This window comes from Adiantum capillus-veneris, chromosome 5 (genome assembly GCF_014529385.1).
Source record: "Adiantum capillus-veneris isolate H3 chromosome 5, ASM1452938v2, whole genome shotgun sequence".
NCBI lineage: Eukaryota > Viridiplantae > Streptophyta > Polypodiopsida > Polypodiales > Pteridaceae > Adiantum > Adiantum capillus-veneris.
Genome location: NC_140935.1, coordinates 51,440,264 through 51,456,441, shown reverse-complemented (window position 1 = coordinate 51,456,441; position 16,178 = coordinate 51,440,264). Strand labels below are relative to the sequence as shown.

At 39.8% G+C, this 16,178-nt stretch overlaps 1 protein-coding gene and 1 pseudogene across 1 annotated transcript; both read left to right on the top strand.

Moving 5' to 3' along the window:
* Positions 1-6,183: 6,183 nt before the first annotated feature.
* On the top strand, positions 6,184-6,959 carry LOC147457300 (uncharacterized; annotated as a pseudogene).
* An 8,333-nt stretch (positions 6,960-15,292) lies between these two features.
* LOC147457299 (secreted RxLR effector protein 161-like) lies at positions 15,293-15,925 on the top strand. The gene has a single exon (XM_086513300.1). It carries the CDS (start codon positions 15,293-15,295, stop codon positions 15,923-15,925), a length of 633 nt encoding a protein of 210 aa, XP_086369426.1.
* The last annotated feature ends 253 nt before the right edge of the window (positions 15,926-16,178 follow it).

The following is a 16,178-nucleotide window of genomic DNA, read 5'->3' as shown; positions in this document are numbered from 1 at the left end:
TAGTATCTCAAATTGCAAGGTATAAAAAAGGCTTGTAATCATGTTTTGCCACATTTTCATATAATCATGGCAGTATATAAGAAAGAGCAATTTGATGAGAATACACTTCATCATATGTACATAGGTATGGTACTCATATATAATGTACATCCGGATATGTTATTAACATTTGTGCTATATATGTATATGGCAAGACATGAATGTATATATAATGTCACCCATTGCGAGTCACTTTAAGCCAAATCTCGAGACCCAAATCCACACTTATAATTATGAGTCAATAAAGTACATATGATCAATAGACATGGTGACTCATGAATGCTAGCTATCAATAGCATCTCATGTAGTGCAAGCCATTTAACTATATTGGCTTGTGCTCACACTCCATGTGTATTGACGTATGACCATGGTTGTCTATACATATCGCTAATAAGCATGGGGGCTCATCATGAATTGCAAGACATTGATTGATTAAAGGTGTTGGGCCTTGGCACATATATACATTCTAAGTTCCCTAGTAGGAGCTTGGTGGTTTAGGGATGAGGTTAACAGTAATCCTCTAGGTTAGCGTGTCAAGCCTGAGATTGCACGTCTCTTCTTGTGCGGCCGTGGTTTAGTGGGGAAGATGACCCTGCGTAAATCCCTCCTCAATCTTCATCAACAGAAGTTTAATTCAATATGACGCCGTTCCTGCGATCCCCGCACATTGATCAAGTGTGGTCGACGCAGTACAGATGAGGCACGAACTCAAGGGCTTGAAATTCACCATATTTCATTTAAGAAATCTGAGAAGTTGGTCATCTATGATCTTGCAGGTCAACACGATTACCATGCTTTCCATCACCTCATCATCAACAACACTATCAACAACCTGTTTATAGTGGTGTGCAAGTCAATGGAGTCGGCTCTCTTCCTCACGTTTCTCCTCATCTTGAATACTGGTTATGGTTCATAGTGTCGAACCGGAGTAGCGTAAGTGCCCCTAAGCCTAAGGTATTACTAGTTGCCAATTACTTTGTTTTTCCTCAACCAGCCAATTACTTTGTTTTACATTGTTTGGGGACATCTTCATAGGCTCTTTCGAAGGGCTCCAAAAGAGCTACGGGAAGGCCCTCTATGTTTGGGATAGGAGTTTTTCAAGAACATACTCGGAATCCTGATGTTCACAAAAACCGGCCCGTAGTGTATTTTTAAAGGACAAAAAGTGAAAGTTCTTGGTTAATTATGGAATTTTTGAAATTTGAGGGTATTTTGGGAATTTTCACAAATTAGAGGGGTATTTTGGTAATTTTCCCAAAAGTTTTTGCCGAATACTGCTGATCTCTCTCTCTCTCTCTCTCTCTCTCTCTCTCTCTCTCTCTCTCTCTCTCTCTCTCTCTCTCTCTCTCTCTCTCTCTCCCCTTCTCCTTTAGTGAGCTTCGTCCATAATTCGTGGCAGCCGAAAACAATTGTATATCACGTTTTTTCTGTTTGACTCCCTAGTATTATATGCTGCGTGAGTTGTCATTGATCCTTGGCTGGATATGCAGGGAGCTATAACTTTACATTTTGTAGCTCCAGGGAGTCCTGCCTAATTTTCGCGCGGGCTTCCCCTTTCTCTCTCTTATTTTGCAGGGCTAACGTACAAAATGACAGAGAGAAAAACTCGCTTGCCATCTCTTAATGGCAAGTGGACCATAGGCCTAATAACGAGAGTCTCTCCGTAAACTGCCATCGCTATTTTCTCTTTCGTAGAAGCCCTGCAAATTGAAACTACCTAGACAGAGACTTTCTCAGACTCTCTCTCTCTCTCTCTCTCTCTCTCTCTCTCCCTCCCTACAAAACGATGATTAGGAATTTAGATAGTCTATCTGGCTCAAAATAGCGGGAATTTTATGCAGTTTGTCGTGGATGACGTGTGCCGTCATTGGACAGTGGAGACTCTGGAGTCAGTGACGACTTAGGTTGAGCTCTCTCTCTCTCTCTCTCTCTCTCTCTCTCTCTCTCTCTCTCTCTCCCTCCCTACAAAACGACGATTAGGAATTTAGATAGTCTATCTGGCTCAAAATAGCGGGAATTTTATGCAGTTTGTCGTGGATGACGTGTGCCGTCATTGGACAGTGGAGACTCTGGAGTCAGTGACGACTTAGGTTGAGAGAGAGAGAGAGAGAGAGAGAGAGAGAGAGAGAGAGAGAGAGAGAGAGAGAGAGGTTTGCAGAGTGTTCGTTTGCTAGTTAAGAGAGAGATAAGATTGGTAAGGTGCCCCTTCGCCTAGGCTTCGATTTCTACACCAACAAATCAGGCAGGCGGAGAGAGCCATAGAGAGAGAGAGAGAGAGAGAGAGAGAGAGAGAGAGTGAGAGAGAGTGTTCCGGGCCTCTTCTTCTTCGTAGGTTGCTTTTCTCTAATGAAATTCCTAATGTAGCTACTGCTCAGTACTTACCCCTCATCATTGGTTTGGATTTTGTAGAAGAAGCTTGGGTTTGCTCGAGTTTGTGTCAAGCAACGAACGGAATCAACTTACCTAAGGTTGCTGGAGTTTTCTTCAACGACCAGCGAAATCAGCTGCCAGGTTAGGGTTTTTGGTTAATGGTACGGAATATACTACACATGCTAAAATAATTTATTGCTTTCGAATGTGCTCATGAGGAATTTTGCCGAAAAGGTGTTGTAGGATGTTAAAATAATATGTTGCTTTTTATTTCCTAAGCTGGTAGGCATGCTTGCTATCCAGTGTTCGGGAAAAATCATTTCTCCACACATACAAAATTCCCTTTCTTGAATTTTATATGAGGAAATTTAGAAAATCAGGTTTTATTTTTTGGGTTTTTACACTAATTTTCTCTAATTTGGGTGGAATTTCTCCTATTCCCCTTGCCTTCAACTGGCATTTTTGAAATTGAAAACGGCACGCAAGAAATTACTGGTTGCTATGATAAACACATCGGATTGTACTTGTGAATCGAGATTGGTGACTCTATTAGGTGTTGAAGTGCATAGATTCCCTACGTCAAATTCAAGACTATGTAAAGTTCTAAGTGCAGGAAAACTTTTGGTTTACCCATGTAAGAAAACTTGTTAACCTAGCTTTTTGTCAGCAAGACCATGATAAAATGACCAACATGAGGAATTGATTAGCATAAACTAGTTAGGCAGATAACTAGCAAAATTGAGGGTTCAAAAATAAGTGGTGATTGGTATATCCCTATGTTCTAAATTTTCAGTCCACTTTGTGTGTGTTTGGATTTACACTTGCCCATGTTTACAGTTCACTTTGTGTGTGTTTGGATTTACGATCTTAAGCTGAGACACATTTTCCCCAAACATTGTTGCTATCAAGAAAAAGAGTTTCTATACAGCCCGTTATGTATAAGGAGTTAAATTTCTACTATTGTGGAGGATTGATAGTTATGTGTAAGGAGTTAAAAGCTCGTGATTTTTAACTATAACAAGCTTAGACAACTTTTTCAATAGCAGATTGTGAATGTGCTGAGTACAATAGTTTGTCAAAGGATTTGTAGTTTTTGCCTTTGGTTAGCACAAGGGAACCTACTTCAAGGCAAGTATTTAGCCGTAAAATCTCTAAATTTTGAACGTGGAGGTGAAAAAACATACCCTTTACATATATAAAATGTAGTCTATTCATCTCTAAAATTTTGAGTGAGTAGGTATTTAAGTTCTTGTAAAACAATTTATATCGAGCACTGTGTCCAAGATTTCTTATCACTTGCTTCGGAGTGGGTAATGACATCCATAGCAGTGTTAGAAAAAAACCGGGGTACAGTGTATTTTAACCGGCTAAAATCATAAAATCCCGGTTAGATTTTGAGCTTGCCTTGAAGAAAACCGACAAATTTACACAATTTTTAGTGTAAATACCGGCAAAAGCTTCAAATTTTGACCTAAAAACCGGTACAATTTCAAGTTTGCCCTTATTTTCTTCGGTTAGGAAAAATGTATTTTTCGAGCCCTGATCCATAGCTTAGTTTCATCACTATTATTCAATTTCTCAATGTGGCTTTGATAAATGTTAGGTGTTTTTTAACGCTAATCCATGCTTTTATAATTTAATAACCAAATGAAATCCCAACTTATAGTGAAATTTCAAACCCATCACTTCATATCAACAATCTATGGGAAATATGTATCTTCATTAAAACGCACTAGGATTAGGAATGTGATTTGTACATAATAAAACACCCCCCCCCCCCCCCCCCCCCCCCCCCCCCCCCCCCCCTTTCTTTAAAAAAAAAACAAAAAACAAAAAAGCCAAAAAAAAAAACACTTACAATAGTGAGTGAGAACCCATAGCTTCTCCTTAAGCTTGTCATGATTCAATCCTCAAATTTGTGCCTGGTTATAATCTATGATTTGATTTGTACATGATCCTTAAGTTTGCCCATGATTCAATCGTGAAACATCACCTTAGTTTAAATAGGAAAATGCTAAACTAAGACTCTCCCCCCAGTAATGTCCCTCTAATCTTTTTCCCATTTCACTATACCTTCCGTATGAAGAACTAATTCATTGCTAGTGGCCATTCGAGCCAACCCGACAAGACCATAATAGTGAGGTAGACATCCTTGATTTTCAATTTACAAAAGTATTTGCTGTAGGATTGTTTGCATTCACAAGTAATTCTATTCTCTTTAACACTAGTCCTGCAAAAAGATAGCCACTTTTGTGTCTTTAAGTGGCTTTTGTAAAAAAATAATCTTACAACTATTTAGATGTATATAAACAGAGAACCCTCTTAGGGAAATACATTCAACATAGTATGAGTTTTTGCTTTAAGAGGCATTTGTAAAAAAATAATTCGACAACTATTTTGATGTATAAACAGAAAACCTTTCTAGGGAAATACACCCAACACATAGTATGAGTTGATAAAAAATGTCGAGAAAATAAATCAAGAGACAAAGTTGTCTTTGGCGCATGGCCATCTGTTAAGTTGTTGGGAGAATAGACAACCATTAATTTTGCATAGTGCTTTCCCTCACTGGCTTCTTTGAAGTGTGGTAGGCGAAGGATAGCCTAGTAGCAACTAGTGGATCTCCTTGTTGAGATGTGGCTTCTCTTTCTTTCGTATTCTTATCTCGACAATCGGTGTGATGGTGTTTCTATCTATCCTTGATTTGGTCTATGTCCTTCTCTAAGCAAGATTTCTCGAGGACTGCATGCATATTGCAATAAATTTATCTTATCATTTGAAATTTGATTAAAGCTTAAGCAAGGCTTTTATGAACCAATGTGAAAGTGAATCCTTAAAAATCGTAAGAAATGTACTTCTAAAATTTCTAGACATGTGACTTATTGTGCCACCACATAGGGTTTAAAATCCACACTCCCTAAAAACATGAATGAGAGAATTTGAGAAAGAATGAGCTAATTTTTAAACGTCCTTGATCGTTTGAAACTCATGACTTTTAATATAATGTTATTAACTAGACAAGTGTCTTGAAAATCTAATGAGATATGATAACAATTTCACTTTTCTAATTTGGAGCTAGTATTCTTTATCTTTAGCAAGCTTAATTAGAGAATTTTACATTAATGAATTAATATTTTTATACAGCTCTTAATTAGCTAGCTTATACTCATCTCTTTTAATGCACTCTTAATAAAATTTAAAGGTGTTTGTGTAGCTTTTGGCTACTTTGGTGCATAGCTTGTCGATGCATACGTTGATTAATTTTGGATAGACTAAAAGGGGGTGTACAATTGTATTTTTTTAAAAACTAGTCTTTTCTTTTGTGGTTTATCATATGGAGACGTCTATCCCTGACAATTTGGTGGGCCTTTTACAACGGCCTCTCACAAAGCCATGTCTAATCCCTAACTGTCTAGATGCCTTCATCCCTAGTGATCTTTTGTCTCCAAAACGTTTGTAGCTAATGTTAGAGAACACCTAGGGAGAAAAAAAGTTTCCATTATTGATAAGCACGAGGGGAGAAAGATATCTACTTACAATAAAGTATTTAAGCATAGAAAAGGTGCATGCGTTGCTATCATTGATGAATGTATACCATTAGGAAATCCACTTCTAGAAGCTTTCAATGATTTTTCACAATTTTGTGATGATAAATATTTAGAATTATTAAAGATTCTAAAGAGGGGGGAGAGATTCTCAAAAATTGGCATACATTACATAGATCAAGGTTTTTTCACTGCATCACATATAGATCCCTTGCGCACTTTGGGATGGATGGCTCTAGTCGAAGGGAAAAGGACATGGTTCTTTTGGGATCCAAATGATGAAGCTACCATGCATTCTTGGAAAGAGTGCATGACAAAGTCCAATTGTCCTTTACCACAATCGCATATAAGGTTTGTTGCCGAAGCAGGTTCTCTGGTATTTATACCTCCTGGATGGGCTCATGCTGTCCACACAAGTCAACGCTCAATTGGACTTTGCGGCTCTTTATTTACTATGGAGAGTTTGCACAACATTTCGCATCGATGGGATTGGTCTTTGTCAATATATTCAGAAGATAAGCTTCCACTCTTCAAAGATGTTAAAGAACACATCACAGGCATTTTCAATTTTTCTACAGGTGATTTGGATTCTTTATTGGAAATGGTTAGTCTCAAGCTTGATGAGTGCTCCAAATTTATTAACAGCCCTCAAAATGTGGGTAAAAAAAGAGGACGCAAGCTAGGTGGTCGAAAGATTCAACGTCCAAAGCAAAAAGTGACTTTTGGAAAACAGCCTCGAGGTGGTACACCATGTGAAGACCCAGAGCATGATCCGTATAAAAGATCAAGCTGTGGGAAGCGCCATAGATCTTATGCATATGGATTTCTCATATATCCTGTTTGTGCAGCATGCTACCAGAGAAATCACACTCACAAATACTTTCATGTACCCCAAGGCTACTTGTGAGATTGTTTTCATGCTTCTTAAGAATATTGGTGTATCCCAAGAATTGTTATTTGTATTGTCAAACATTGCCCTAGATGATTTTATTTTCAATCATTTGAGAGAAGGTTCTTGTTAATATAGCTCACCTTCAAAAGTTATGGTTCTTTTTTTTAAGCACTTCCCTAGTATAATTTCTTTATATGATGTGTATTTTAATTGTTAATTCAACTCACCTTCAAGAGTTGTGATTATTCTTTTCTTAAGCTATTTCCTTTCTTTAATTTCTGTATATGATGTGTCGCAAGGACAATTGCTTGCATGCACAATAATTTTACATATTGAGTACTCTAGGTGTGCACATACATGCATGTATCGAATATGAATTAGTGAAAGACAAATTTCAAAGCTTGATATAGCAAGCATTTTTATTAACAAGATTGATATTTTAGAGGAATGATATGTAAACTATAGTTTAAGAAGATTGATTGCTTGCCATAATTTTCTCATGTACTATTATGGTCTCTACGTATATACATGATTAGTGAGAGAATATATAGTGCTAAAAGATAATATCTAATAAATTAACATAGATTAGATGGTATTTGCGGAGCTGCTTTGTTCTTTTAAGAGCCAAAGTGAAAGGAAGAGAGAAATTGGATAAGGCACGCGGTGCGGGGGGAGAGAGAGAGAAGACTTTTTTATGTGGGCACTCGTATGTAGGGGAGCTCTGGGGTGCATGCACATGTCATCTCGCTCTTTTTGTCTCGCTCTAGTATTGTGGCGATGTCCCATGATGTAGCCTATCCTCCTCTTTATCGATCTTGTTTCTCTACAAAGCAAGACGCATGTGGAGCCACACCAAGTCAATCAGGACATGAAGCTAGTAGGGAGGTGTGAAGGAATGCACAGGTGAGCAGAGGAGACGGGGGTGTACAACATTCGAGCCAAATTAATAGGTTTGCAAAATAGATGAGCATAGGATGCGGGATTATGAATTGAGATGTTGCACGGCCATTGTTGATTCTCTCTCTCTCTCTCTCTCTCTCTCTCTGGCATGCCAAGGGTATGACTATAGGAGGGCACGGCCCTGGCCAAGGGCCAATGGATACACATGCGGTACAGGGGCTATATATAGGAGGTCCAAGGGCCTATATATAGGTACGGTTGGGTGGCTAGTGGCATGTCTATCTCCCTATGTCCTTTCACTGGTATCAGGGAACGGCATGTGTATTCATCAAGTTGCTACTTACGAAGCATTTTGCACTCTATGTGCAGTATCTCTATGAGATTACTTTTGCGTCTACTAATCACCAACAGAGGTCATGGCTTGGTTTGGGTGTTGGTGGATTTTTTCAAGTTAACCACGATGGTTATTCTGGACATTGATAGTTCCAAGTCATCTAGGAAGATTGTCTGTAAACCATGGGGGAAACACTCCTCAGTACTGCATGTCAGTTCGCCTTTTATTCACTCGTCTATGGCAACAATTACATCTCGAGCTAGATGGTATCCGTGCATATGAAAGAAACAAGTGTTTCATTCATTCTTGCTCGATATTGGCAGAAGGAAATGCGGGTCACTACTTTTCTCCAACATGCTATGAGTGGCATGAGAGATGCATTCTGCAAGTGAAATCTAAACCGCACGCACTTAAAGTGTGGAATGCAAGCGCTCAACTTTCCCAATGTGGCTGCAAGATTTTAGCAATGAGAAAAGGCATTCTTGTGGGGGGAAAGACTAGGAAAACATTCAAACTAAGTGACCTCGAGAAGGAGTACCTAAGAAAATTCTATAACAGATCTAGGGTCAATGCCCTAGAGTACAAGGATGTTCGAGGTACTGGATTTTGTTATTCTTAAGTTTTTGTGAATAAGAAGAAGTATCAGGTGGGTGATTATGTGATTCTTAAGGATTCACACCATAGAGGATGCATTAAGAAAATATTTGCACATGAGCAAAGAGGAGAAATTGAGGTTTTTGTTGTGCTTGGATGTATACAAAATAGCTTTCAGAACTCGGACTGTATAACAGGTATGCCTCTTATCCCCAAAAGTGATAGGGAAAATTTGGTGTATATTATGATACCACTTGCTAGCCTGGGTCAAAATTTCTTTTGGCTCCAAGCTTCATTGGAAGAAATGCAGATTTCTTATGAAGTTTCAGGCCGCAATGTCCGATTGAGATTGTTGCATCCAGGACAACCTAGGTGCATTCCTCCATGGCCAATAGAGGAAGATCATGTGTTGGTTATTCAAGGATCCCACAGAAATGAGGCTAAGGTTATGAGGGTTGATATTCATGGCAAGAAGGTGCTTCTTCATTGGTTGCATTCCACAGATGAGCCTTCATGGGTGGATTGGAATGACATCTCAACTATACTTCCAATTACATCTTAGAACTAGGTATGTCTTCTTTTCCATGTGCTTATTGCAATTATGCATGTAGAATGTTAAGAAAAAGTATTGCAATCATATCTATATTGATAACTAGGATAGTGTTGCATTATAAATTTTTGAGACGAGTAGATGCATTTAGAGACAATTTTTTCCTTTCATAATATGATGTTTTTCCATCAAACAATGAAAATTTTTAGAACTTGAAGAACATATCAAGTGTTTGGCAAAGAACCCGCATGTTTATACATCCCGATTATCATATCTATATTGATGACTAGGATAGTGTTGCATTAGAACTTTTTGACATGAATTGAAGCATTTAGAAACAATTTTTTCCTTTGACAATATGATGTATTTCCATTTAACAAAGATTTTTTTTAGAACTTCAAGACCATATTAAGTGTTTGGCAAAGAGCTCAAATGCTCATACATAGGAATACTTCATTTGAATCATATCACTTGTTTATGTATGCATTACTAACCAATTAACGAGAAGGAAAAACAATAGAAGGTAAATGTAGTAGCAAATTAATGGTCATTTTTTATCTTTAAATCATGCATGATAAGTTGATCCAAGGATTGGTAAGTAGCTATTGTGTGTATATTTACTTGTCCACATGTTCATGCATGTGTATTCAATATCCTTTCAACAATGTTCAAAATATGAGGTGCTTTGCACTATGTTTTCTTGGAAAAGTGTATATGAAAGATGCTAAATGGATCACATGTATATTTACTTCAAGAAACTTATGTGGTATGTAGGTCAGAAAGTGTATGTGAAAGATGTTATATGGATCATATGTATATTTACTTCAAGAAATTTATGTGGTATGCAGGTCAGAAAGAGCTACTCTACAATGATGACTCAAATGTATAGGGGATATGGTCAAAATGTATGGTTTTAAGGACTTGCTGGGCTTGGGTGACAGACCGCCTACCATGGTGGCATTCACCTGGCCTTTTGTTTGTTGTATCGGTAGTAAGGTGCTTGTAAGGTTGAGGCTCCTTGTAAAAGCCTGTACATTTGTCTCTCATGGTATTTTTTTTTGCCATGGCTTGATTTGGGCATGGTGCATGTGTATTGGCTACTTTCTATCAATATAATCTCTCACATAATGTCAGATTTGAAAAAAAAAAGGAGAGGCTTATACTAACAATCTTTATTGAGTATTTAATAAATTCAACTTGGGTGACAAAATGGTGAGCACAATGCAAAAGAGCCATATTGAGTATATGTCCAATTTATGACGACAATTTTATAGGCTCTATCAATTCGTGATATGTTCTTTTTATTCTTAAAGGATGGTAGATAAGTTGTGAACGAAGTGTTTTGCAAGGCCTTAATAGGTCAAGGACACGATTTTGGCGGTAAATGAGCCATTGGATCAATAGGAGGTCATGTTGAAGACGTTCAAATGAAAGCATGCTCAATGGTGAGCATAGTGGGAAAATTGGGAATCCCATGATTATTTCCACATATCATGAATCCCACTTTTTACAAGGGAATGTTTGTTTTCACATTGCAACTTGTCCCAAGTGGCGTTATTTTCCCATATTAGTATTCATTGTCCCACTTGGGTTTGTATAAGTACCACAAGGAATAAACAATTTCCTCATGGGAAACTAGATTTCCACTTGTGAAAAAGGAGGGAAAAACCAATTCCAGTTGGGAAAAGTACTTGGGAAATCGGCAATGTTCTCTTGTGAATGCTCTGCCCCCATTTCTCCCACAGGTTGCCTCTCCAACTAGTGCTCAGCCATCCTTGGCTTTTCAACAACCTCCCCATGTATACAAATTCAGCGATGTAAGTGACTATTGTCATGTACAGGTCAGTTGTAGCTAGAGGACTTAAAACTAGGGAGGGAACATTGAAGGAAAATATATTTTGTAATAAATTATGCAGCAAAATATGATACTACCTGCCTTCTGTAATTTGGATTGTGGCTTGGGTTTTTATTGAAGCTACTTATATATAATAGGCTGTCGACCACCGATTTGGACAATTAATTTTCAATATTTCAATATTTCAGTGAGTGAGCCTGCTTAAGGTTATAAAAGTAAATTATTACTTTATTAAGTGTGTACTTCTTTCCACCTACCTCTATTCCCAAAGTCCTTACACCTAATTCCCTCATGGACCCCTTTTACCTATGTAAGTCTTAACATGTGTCTATTCCCACCAACCTATAATTCACATGTGATGGATAATCCTCACTCCCTCAACTTGTATATAAATCCCATTAGCTGCCCTCATTTCTAACAAGTTCTTCTTTCTCCATTCAAGTGCAATCTATTGTCATTGCTCTATTTCATCTTGCACTCTCTTATGTCTTGACATTAGCATATTAAATAATAGTGATATTAATCACATTTAAGTTAGTCTCTAAGTTCTCACATGGTATTAGAGCTCTAGAACTTAAGATTATTTTTTCTAATTAGCGCTAAGAGTATTCCATCTGTCTAGTCCACACTCGAAGCCTCACTCTCCATTCTTTTCAAGGAATCCAGAACCTCGAAAGATGGCCGAGTTAGATTCTTCATCTTCCGCATCCACCTACAAGCCCCGCTACATTATCGACAACCTTAACGGCACAAACTACCAAGTGTGAAAGATTCAGATGGAACTCTACCTCACGTAGCTGCAACTTTGGGACGTCACATCAGGAGTCAAAGAGTAACCTAACCACCCCGAAGACAAAGATTCAACATACTTCATCGACACCTATAATGCTTGGCATAGTACTAGAAACAATAGTGCCAAGATGGAGTTCATTCTCCATTGCCAAGATCGGCAAGTCCAAATGGTGAAAAAACTAACTACTGCTAGCTCCATTTGGAAGTTCTTCGAGAAGAAGTATGAGGACACTAACCTCGTCTACCAAGTTTCCCTGATCAAGAAATTGGTAAACACTACCATGCAAGAGGGCCAGTCATCCTTCAAGTTTTTGGAGACATGGCAAATACTTCTAGATGGAGTACTTATCTCAGGGTTTGCCATCCCTGAAGAGCTTCAAAGTATGCTCTTATTGGCTTCTCTACCTGCATCATGGAGAGCCTTTATCATTACACAAGCCACCACGGCTAACTTGCAGCTACAAAATCTTGTAGCCTAAGATCCATAAGGAGGAAATGCTTCACGATCACACTAGCAGCTCGCAGAAGTCCACAGCACTTGTCACTATGACAAGAAGCTCACGCCCTTACAGCGGCAAGAAGCCGCAACATTCGGGCCCTCCTCGACGTACAACACAATAATTATGGAAGAAAGTCGCAATTTCAAAGCCACCACAATCACTAAAATTCAAAGAAATGTGCCAATTGTCATCGCTTTGGACACCTCACAAAGGATTGTTGGCAACCACGCAATCAAGGTAATCATCCTATCTCTCACCCTAATCTATATCCTTCTTACCCTCAAGGGGGGACACCCCATGGCGAGCCATCTGCTTTTATTTATGGTCAAGCTCATTATGCTGACATATCTACTTATGATAGCCCATCTTATCCTTTGCAACTATATGCCACTACTATAGCTACTTCATATCCCAATATCTGGCTCCTTGATACGGGCGCCACCCATCATATGACATATTACCTACACTGGCTATCCAACATCACTTATCTAGAACACCCTCTAGAAGTATGCCTCGATGATAACACCATCCAGCTCACCAAAGCCTATGGAGATGTTGTCATTAACGTACCTAATGGCCTACACACCACTATTTCTCACGTATATTATGTCCCCGGTCTCAAGAAAAATCTCATCTCTGTCAGCGAGCTAACTGACAACGGCATCATCATCAAATTCATGCGAGAAGGTTGCCACATTTCTACACTAAACAAAGATGGTTAGTATGTCACACTTTTGGTCCACAAAACTGGGTGTCTTTATCCATTGGGTGACTCATCGCCTGCACATGCATCTGCATCATCCATAAAAACACAAGAAAACACACTCAAATGGCATTATAGACTAGGACATATTTCTCAACATGTTTTGCACCAACTCACTCATCGCCAACTTGCACTAGGTCTTCCCAAGCACCTCACTCACATCTCACTTTGTGAGGGATGCATTCTTGCTAAAGCACATCATGTCGCATTCCCCACTTCATCATCACGAGCCACTGCACCTCTCGACCTCATCCACTCTGATGTTTGTGGCCCATTGCCCGTCAACTCCCTCACTGGCAATAAATATATGCTTACTTTTATAGATGATTTCTCAAAATACACAACTACCTCTACATGGCCGAGAAATCCTCAACCTTCTCTCATTTTTGCACATTCAAGGCATTAGTTGAGACTAAACATGGCTGCCACATTAAAACTCTCCACACAGATCATGGTGGGGAATACACTTCTCATGCATTCAAAGATTCATGTCTTTCTGCTGGTATTCGACATGAATTCTCCATCACCAACCACCCACAACAAAACTATCATGCCGAGCGCAAGAATCGCACACTATTTGAAGCTGCTCGTGCCATGCTTCTTGAAGCTAGCCTCCCAGACACCTATTGGGAAGAAGCTACCGCCACTGCGTGCTACATTTAAAACCGCAATCCTACTACTACACCCTACACCCTCTGTCACGGTCACCCACCTCATCTTGGCCACCTTCGCATCTTTGGAAGCATTCATTACCCACTTGTGGTGCAACCTTTATCAAAACTATCACCACGTGCTCAACACACAACTTTTGTCGGCTATGGTGATCGCTTGGGCATCAAGGCATACCGCCTCTATACCCACACACACACACCCATGCAAATTTCCCACCCTTCTAGGCACAATCTTCAGCCTCCCTTCACCATCCAAAGGCCTTTCCTCATCGCCCATCCACCTCCTTGTGTCTCGCATTCTCATGCACAGCCAATTGGAAACACTCCTGCACCACCTCTTGCACCCATCTTCTCACAGTTGACACCATCACCAACACCATCCGTCCCGACTGTCGCTACTTCGATCACAGCGCAGACACTTGGTGCTCCACCTCGTGAGCTCCCATCACCTTCGCTACCGGTCTCACCTTCACAATTGCCATCTTTTTTCCGCAACTCCCACGAAGCCTTGCCAGTTACTCCTATCCCAGCAGATGTCGACGAAGTCGAGCCCCATAGCTCTACTTCTGCCACCTCGCCATCGCAACACACTTCGGCCATACACTTAGACCAAGCCGCCTCTAGCTCGCATGGTTGCACACGCTCTCTTCACGAGATCTATGAAGCCACCAATTTCTCTACTGTCCTCAATGATGAAATGATTCGTGAACATCCACCAAAGCCTCTTGAAGATTCCCTCGCTTCTAGCGAGAGCAAGGAGTGGCATCCCGCCATATTGGATGAACTCCAGGCCCTCAAAGAAGCTAACACTTGGGAGCTTGTGCCACCTCCTAAGAATCATAACATTGTCTCTTGCAAATGGCTATTAAAGAAGAAATACCACCCCAACAGCTCAGTTGATCGCTAGAAGGCATGCCTTGTCACTTGCGGCTTCACTCAACAACAAGGTGTGGATTACTTCGACACCTATTCGCCAGTACTGGGTATGACTGCATTTCGGCTTCTTATTGCACTTGCTGCTAAGTTTAAACTTAGCAGCTTGATATAAAAACCGCCTTCCTACATGGCTTGCTCCAAGAGCTCATCTATATGCTACAACCTCCTCATTTTGAAGACCCTCACCGCCCTGATTATGTATGTAAATTGCATAAGCCCATTTATGGCTTAAAACAGTCTACACGAGAGTGGTACATCCGCATGGACCACTACTTGCTCAAATGTGGCTAGGAACGTCTTATGGCAGATTACAATATCTACATATGGAAGACCTCTAAAGGCATGGCTATCTTAGGTCTCTTTGTGGATGACATTCTTCTTCTTGGCACATCAGAGTACATCTTGCTACAAGCAATTGATTGTATCTCTCATGAATTCCCAGTAACCAACAAAGGACCTATGACTTATCTTCTCGGCATTGAGATCCAGCAGGTAAATTTATCCAATTATCCCAATACAAATACATTGAAGAACTCCTCCTCTTCTGTGGTATGTCTGCTTCAACCCCTGAGTTTACCCCTTTGCCTGTTAAGCACAAGCTTGCTCCTAAATTTCATGATTACACTCACACTGAGGCACTCTACTGCCCATCCTTTCATTTCCCAAAATTCTGCGAACAATTACGTTATCTTATCTCTTGCACCCGTTTCGATCTTTGCTACACAGGCCATATCCTCTCTCGCTCTATTTCAAAGCCCTATAAAGTGCACAAGCAAGCTGCAAAGCGCACCCTTCGCTACTTACGCACCACTCAACACTATGCCCTCACTTACTATTACGACCCCTCTAGCCCCATCTCTATTTCAGGAAATGTTGATGCCAACTGGGCTGACGACGACCCTCGATGTTTTTCTACAGGGGGCTATGTATTCACTTTGGCTGGTGGTCCTATCTCTTGGCAAACCAAAATACAATATTCTTCTTATATTGCAAGTTCTTCTACTGAAGCGGAATACGTTGCTGCTGCTCTTGCCTCCCGCGAGACTCTTTGGATCTCTGAATTGATCAATGAATTGAAGCTACCTTCAATATCTCTACTAATCCAATCACTCTTTTTTGTGATAATCAGTCTACCATCGCACTTACAGAATCACCTTCCTTCTCATCCAAGCTCAATACATTAAGATAAGCTTTCATCTCTTGAAAGAATTAGTCATAAATGGCTTCATTAAGCTAGTGTATGTTCCATCTGTAGAAAATTGGGCAGACTTTCTCACCAAGTCTGTGCCCACCACTAAACAAACAGCCTCATCTCGTAATTTGAGTTTGATCCCTACTGGATGAACTTCTCATTGAGGGGGGATAGAATGTATCTACGACATGGCTACTTGACAAAGCTTTTTGTTCATCAATCTCAATGCGTTACAACAAGAAGTC

Bases quoted from the DNA above. Each gene is read 5' to 3' on its own strand.
- LOC147457299 (XM_086513300.1), top strand. From the start codon at position 15,293: ATGTCTGCTTCAACCCCTGAGTTTACCCCTTTGCCTGTTAAGCACAAG.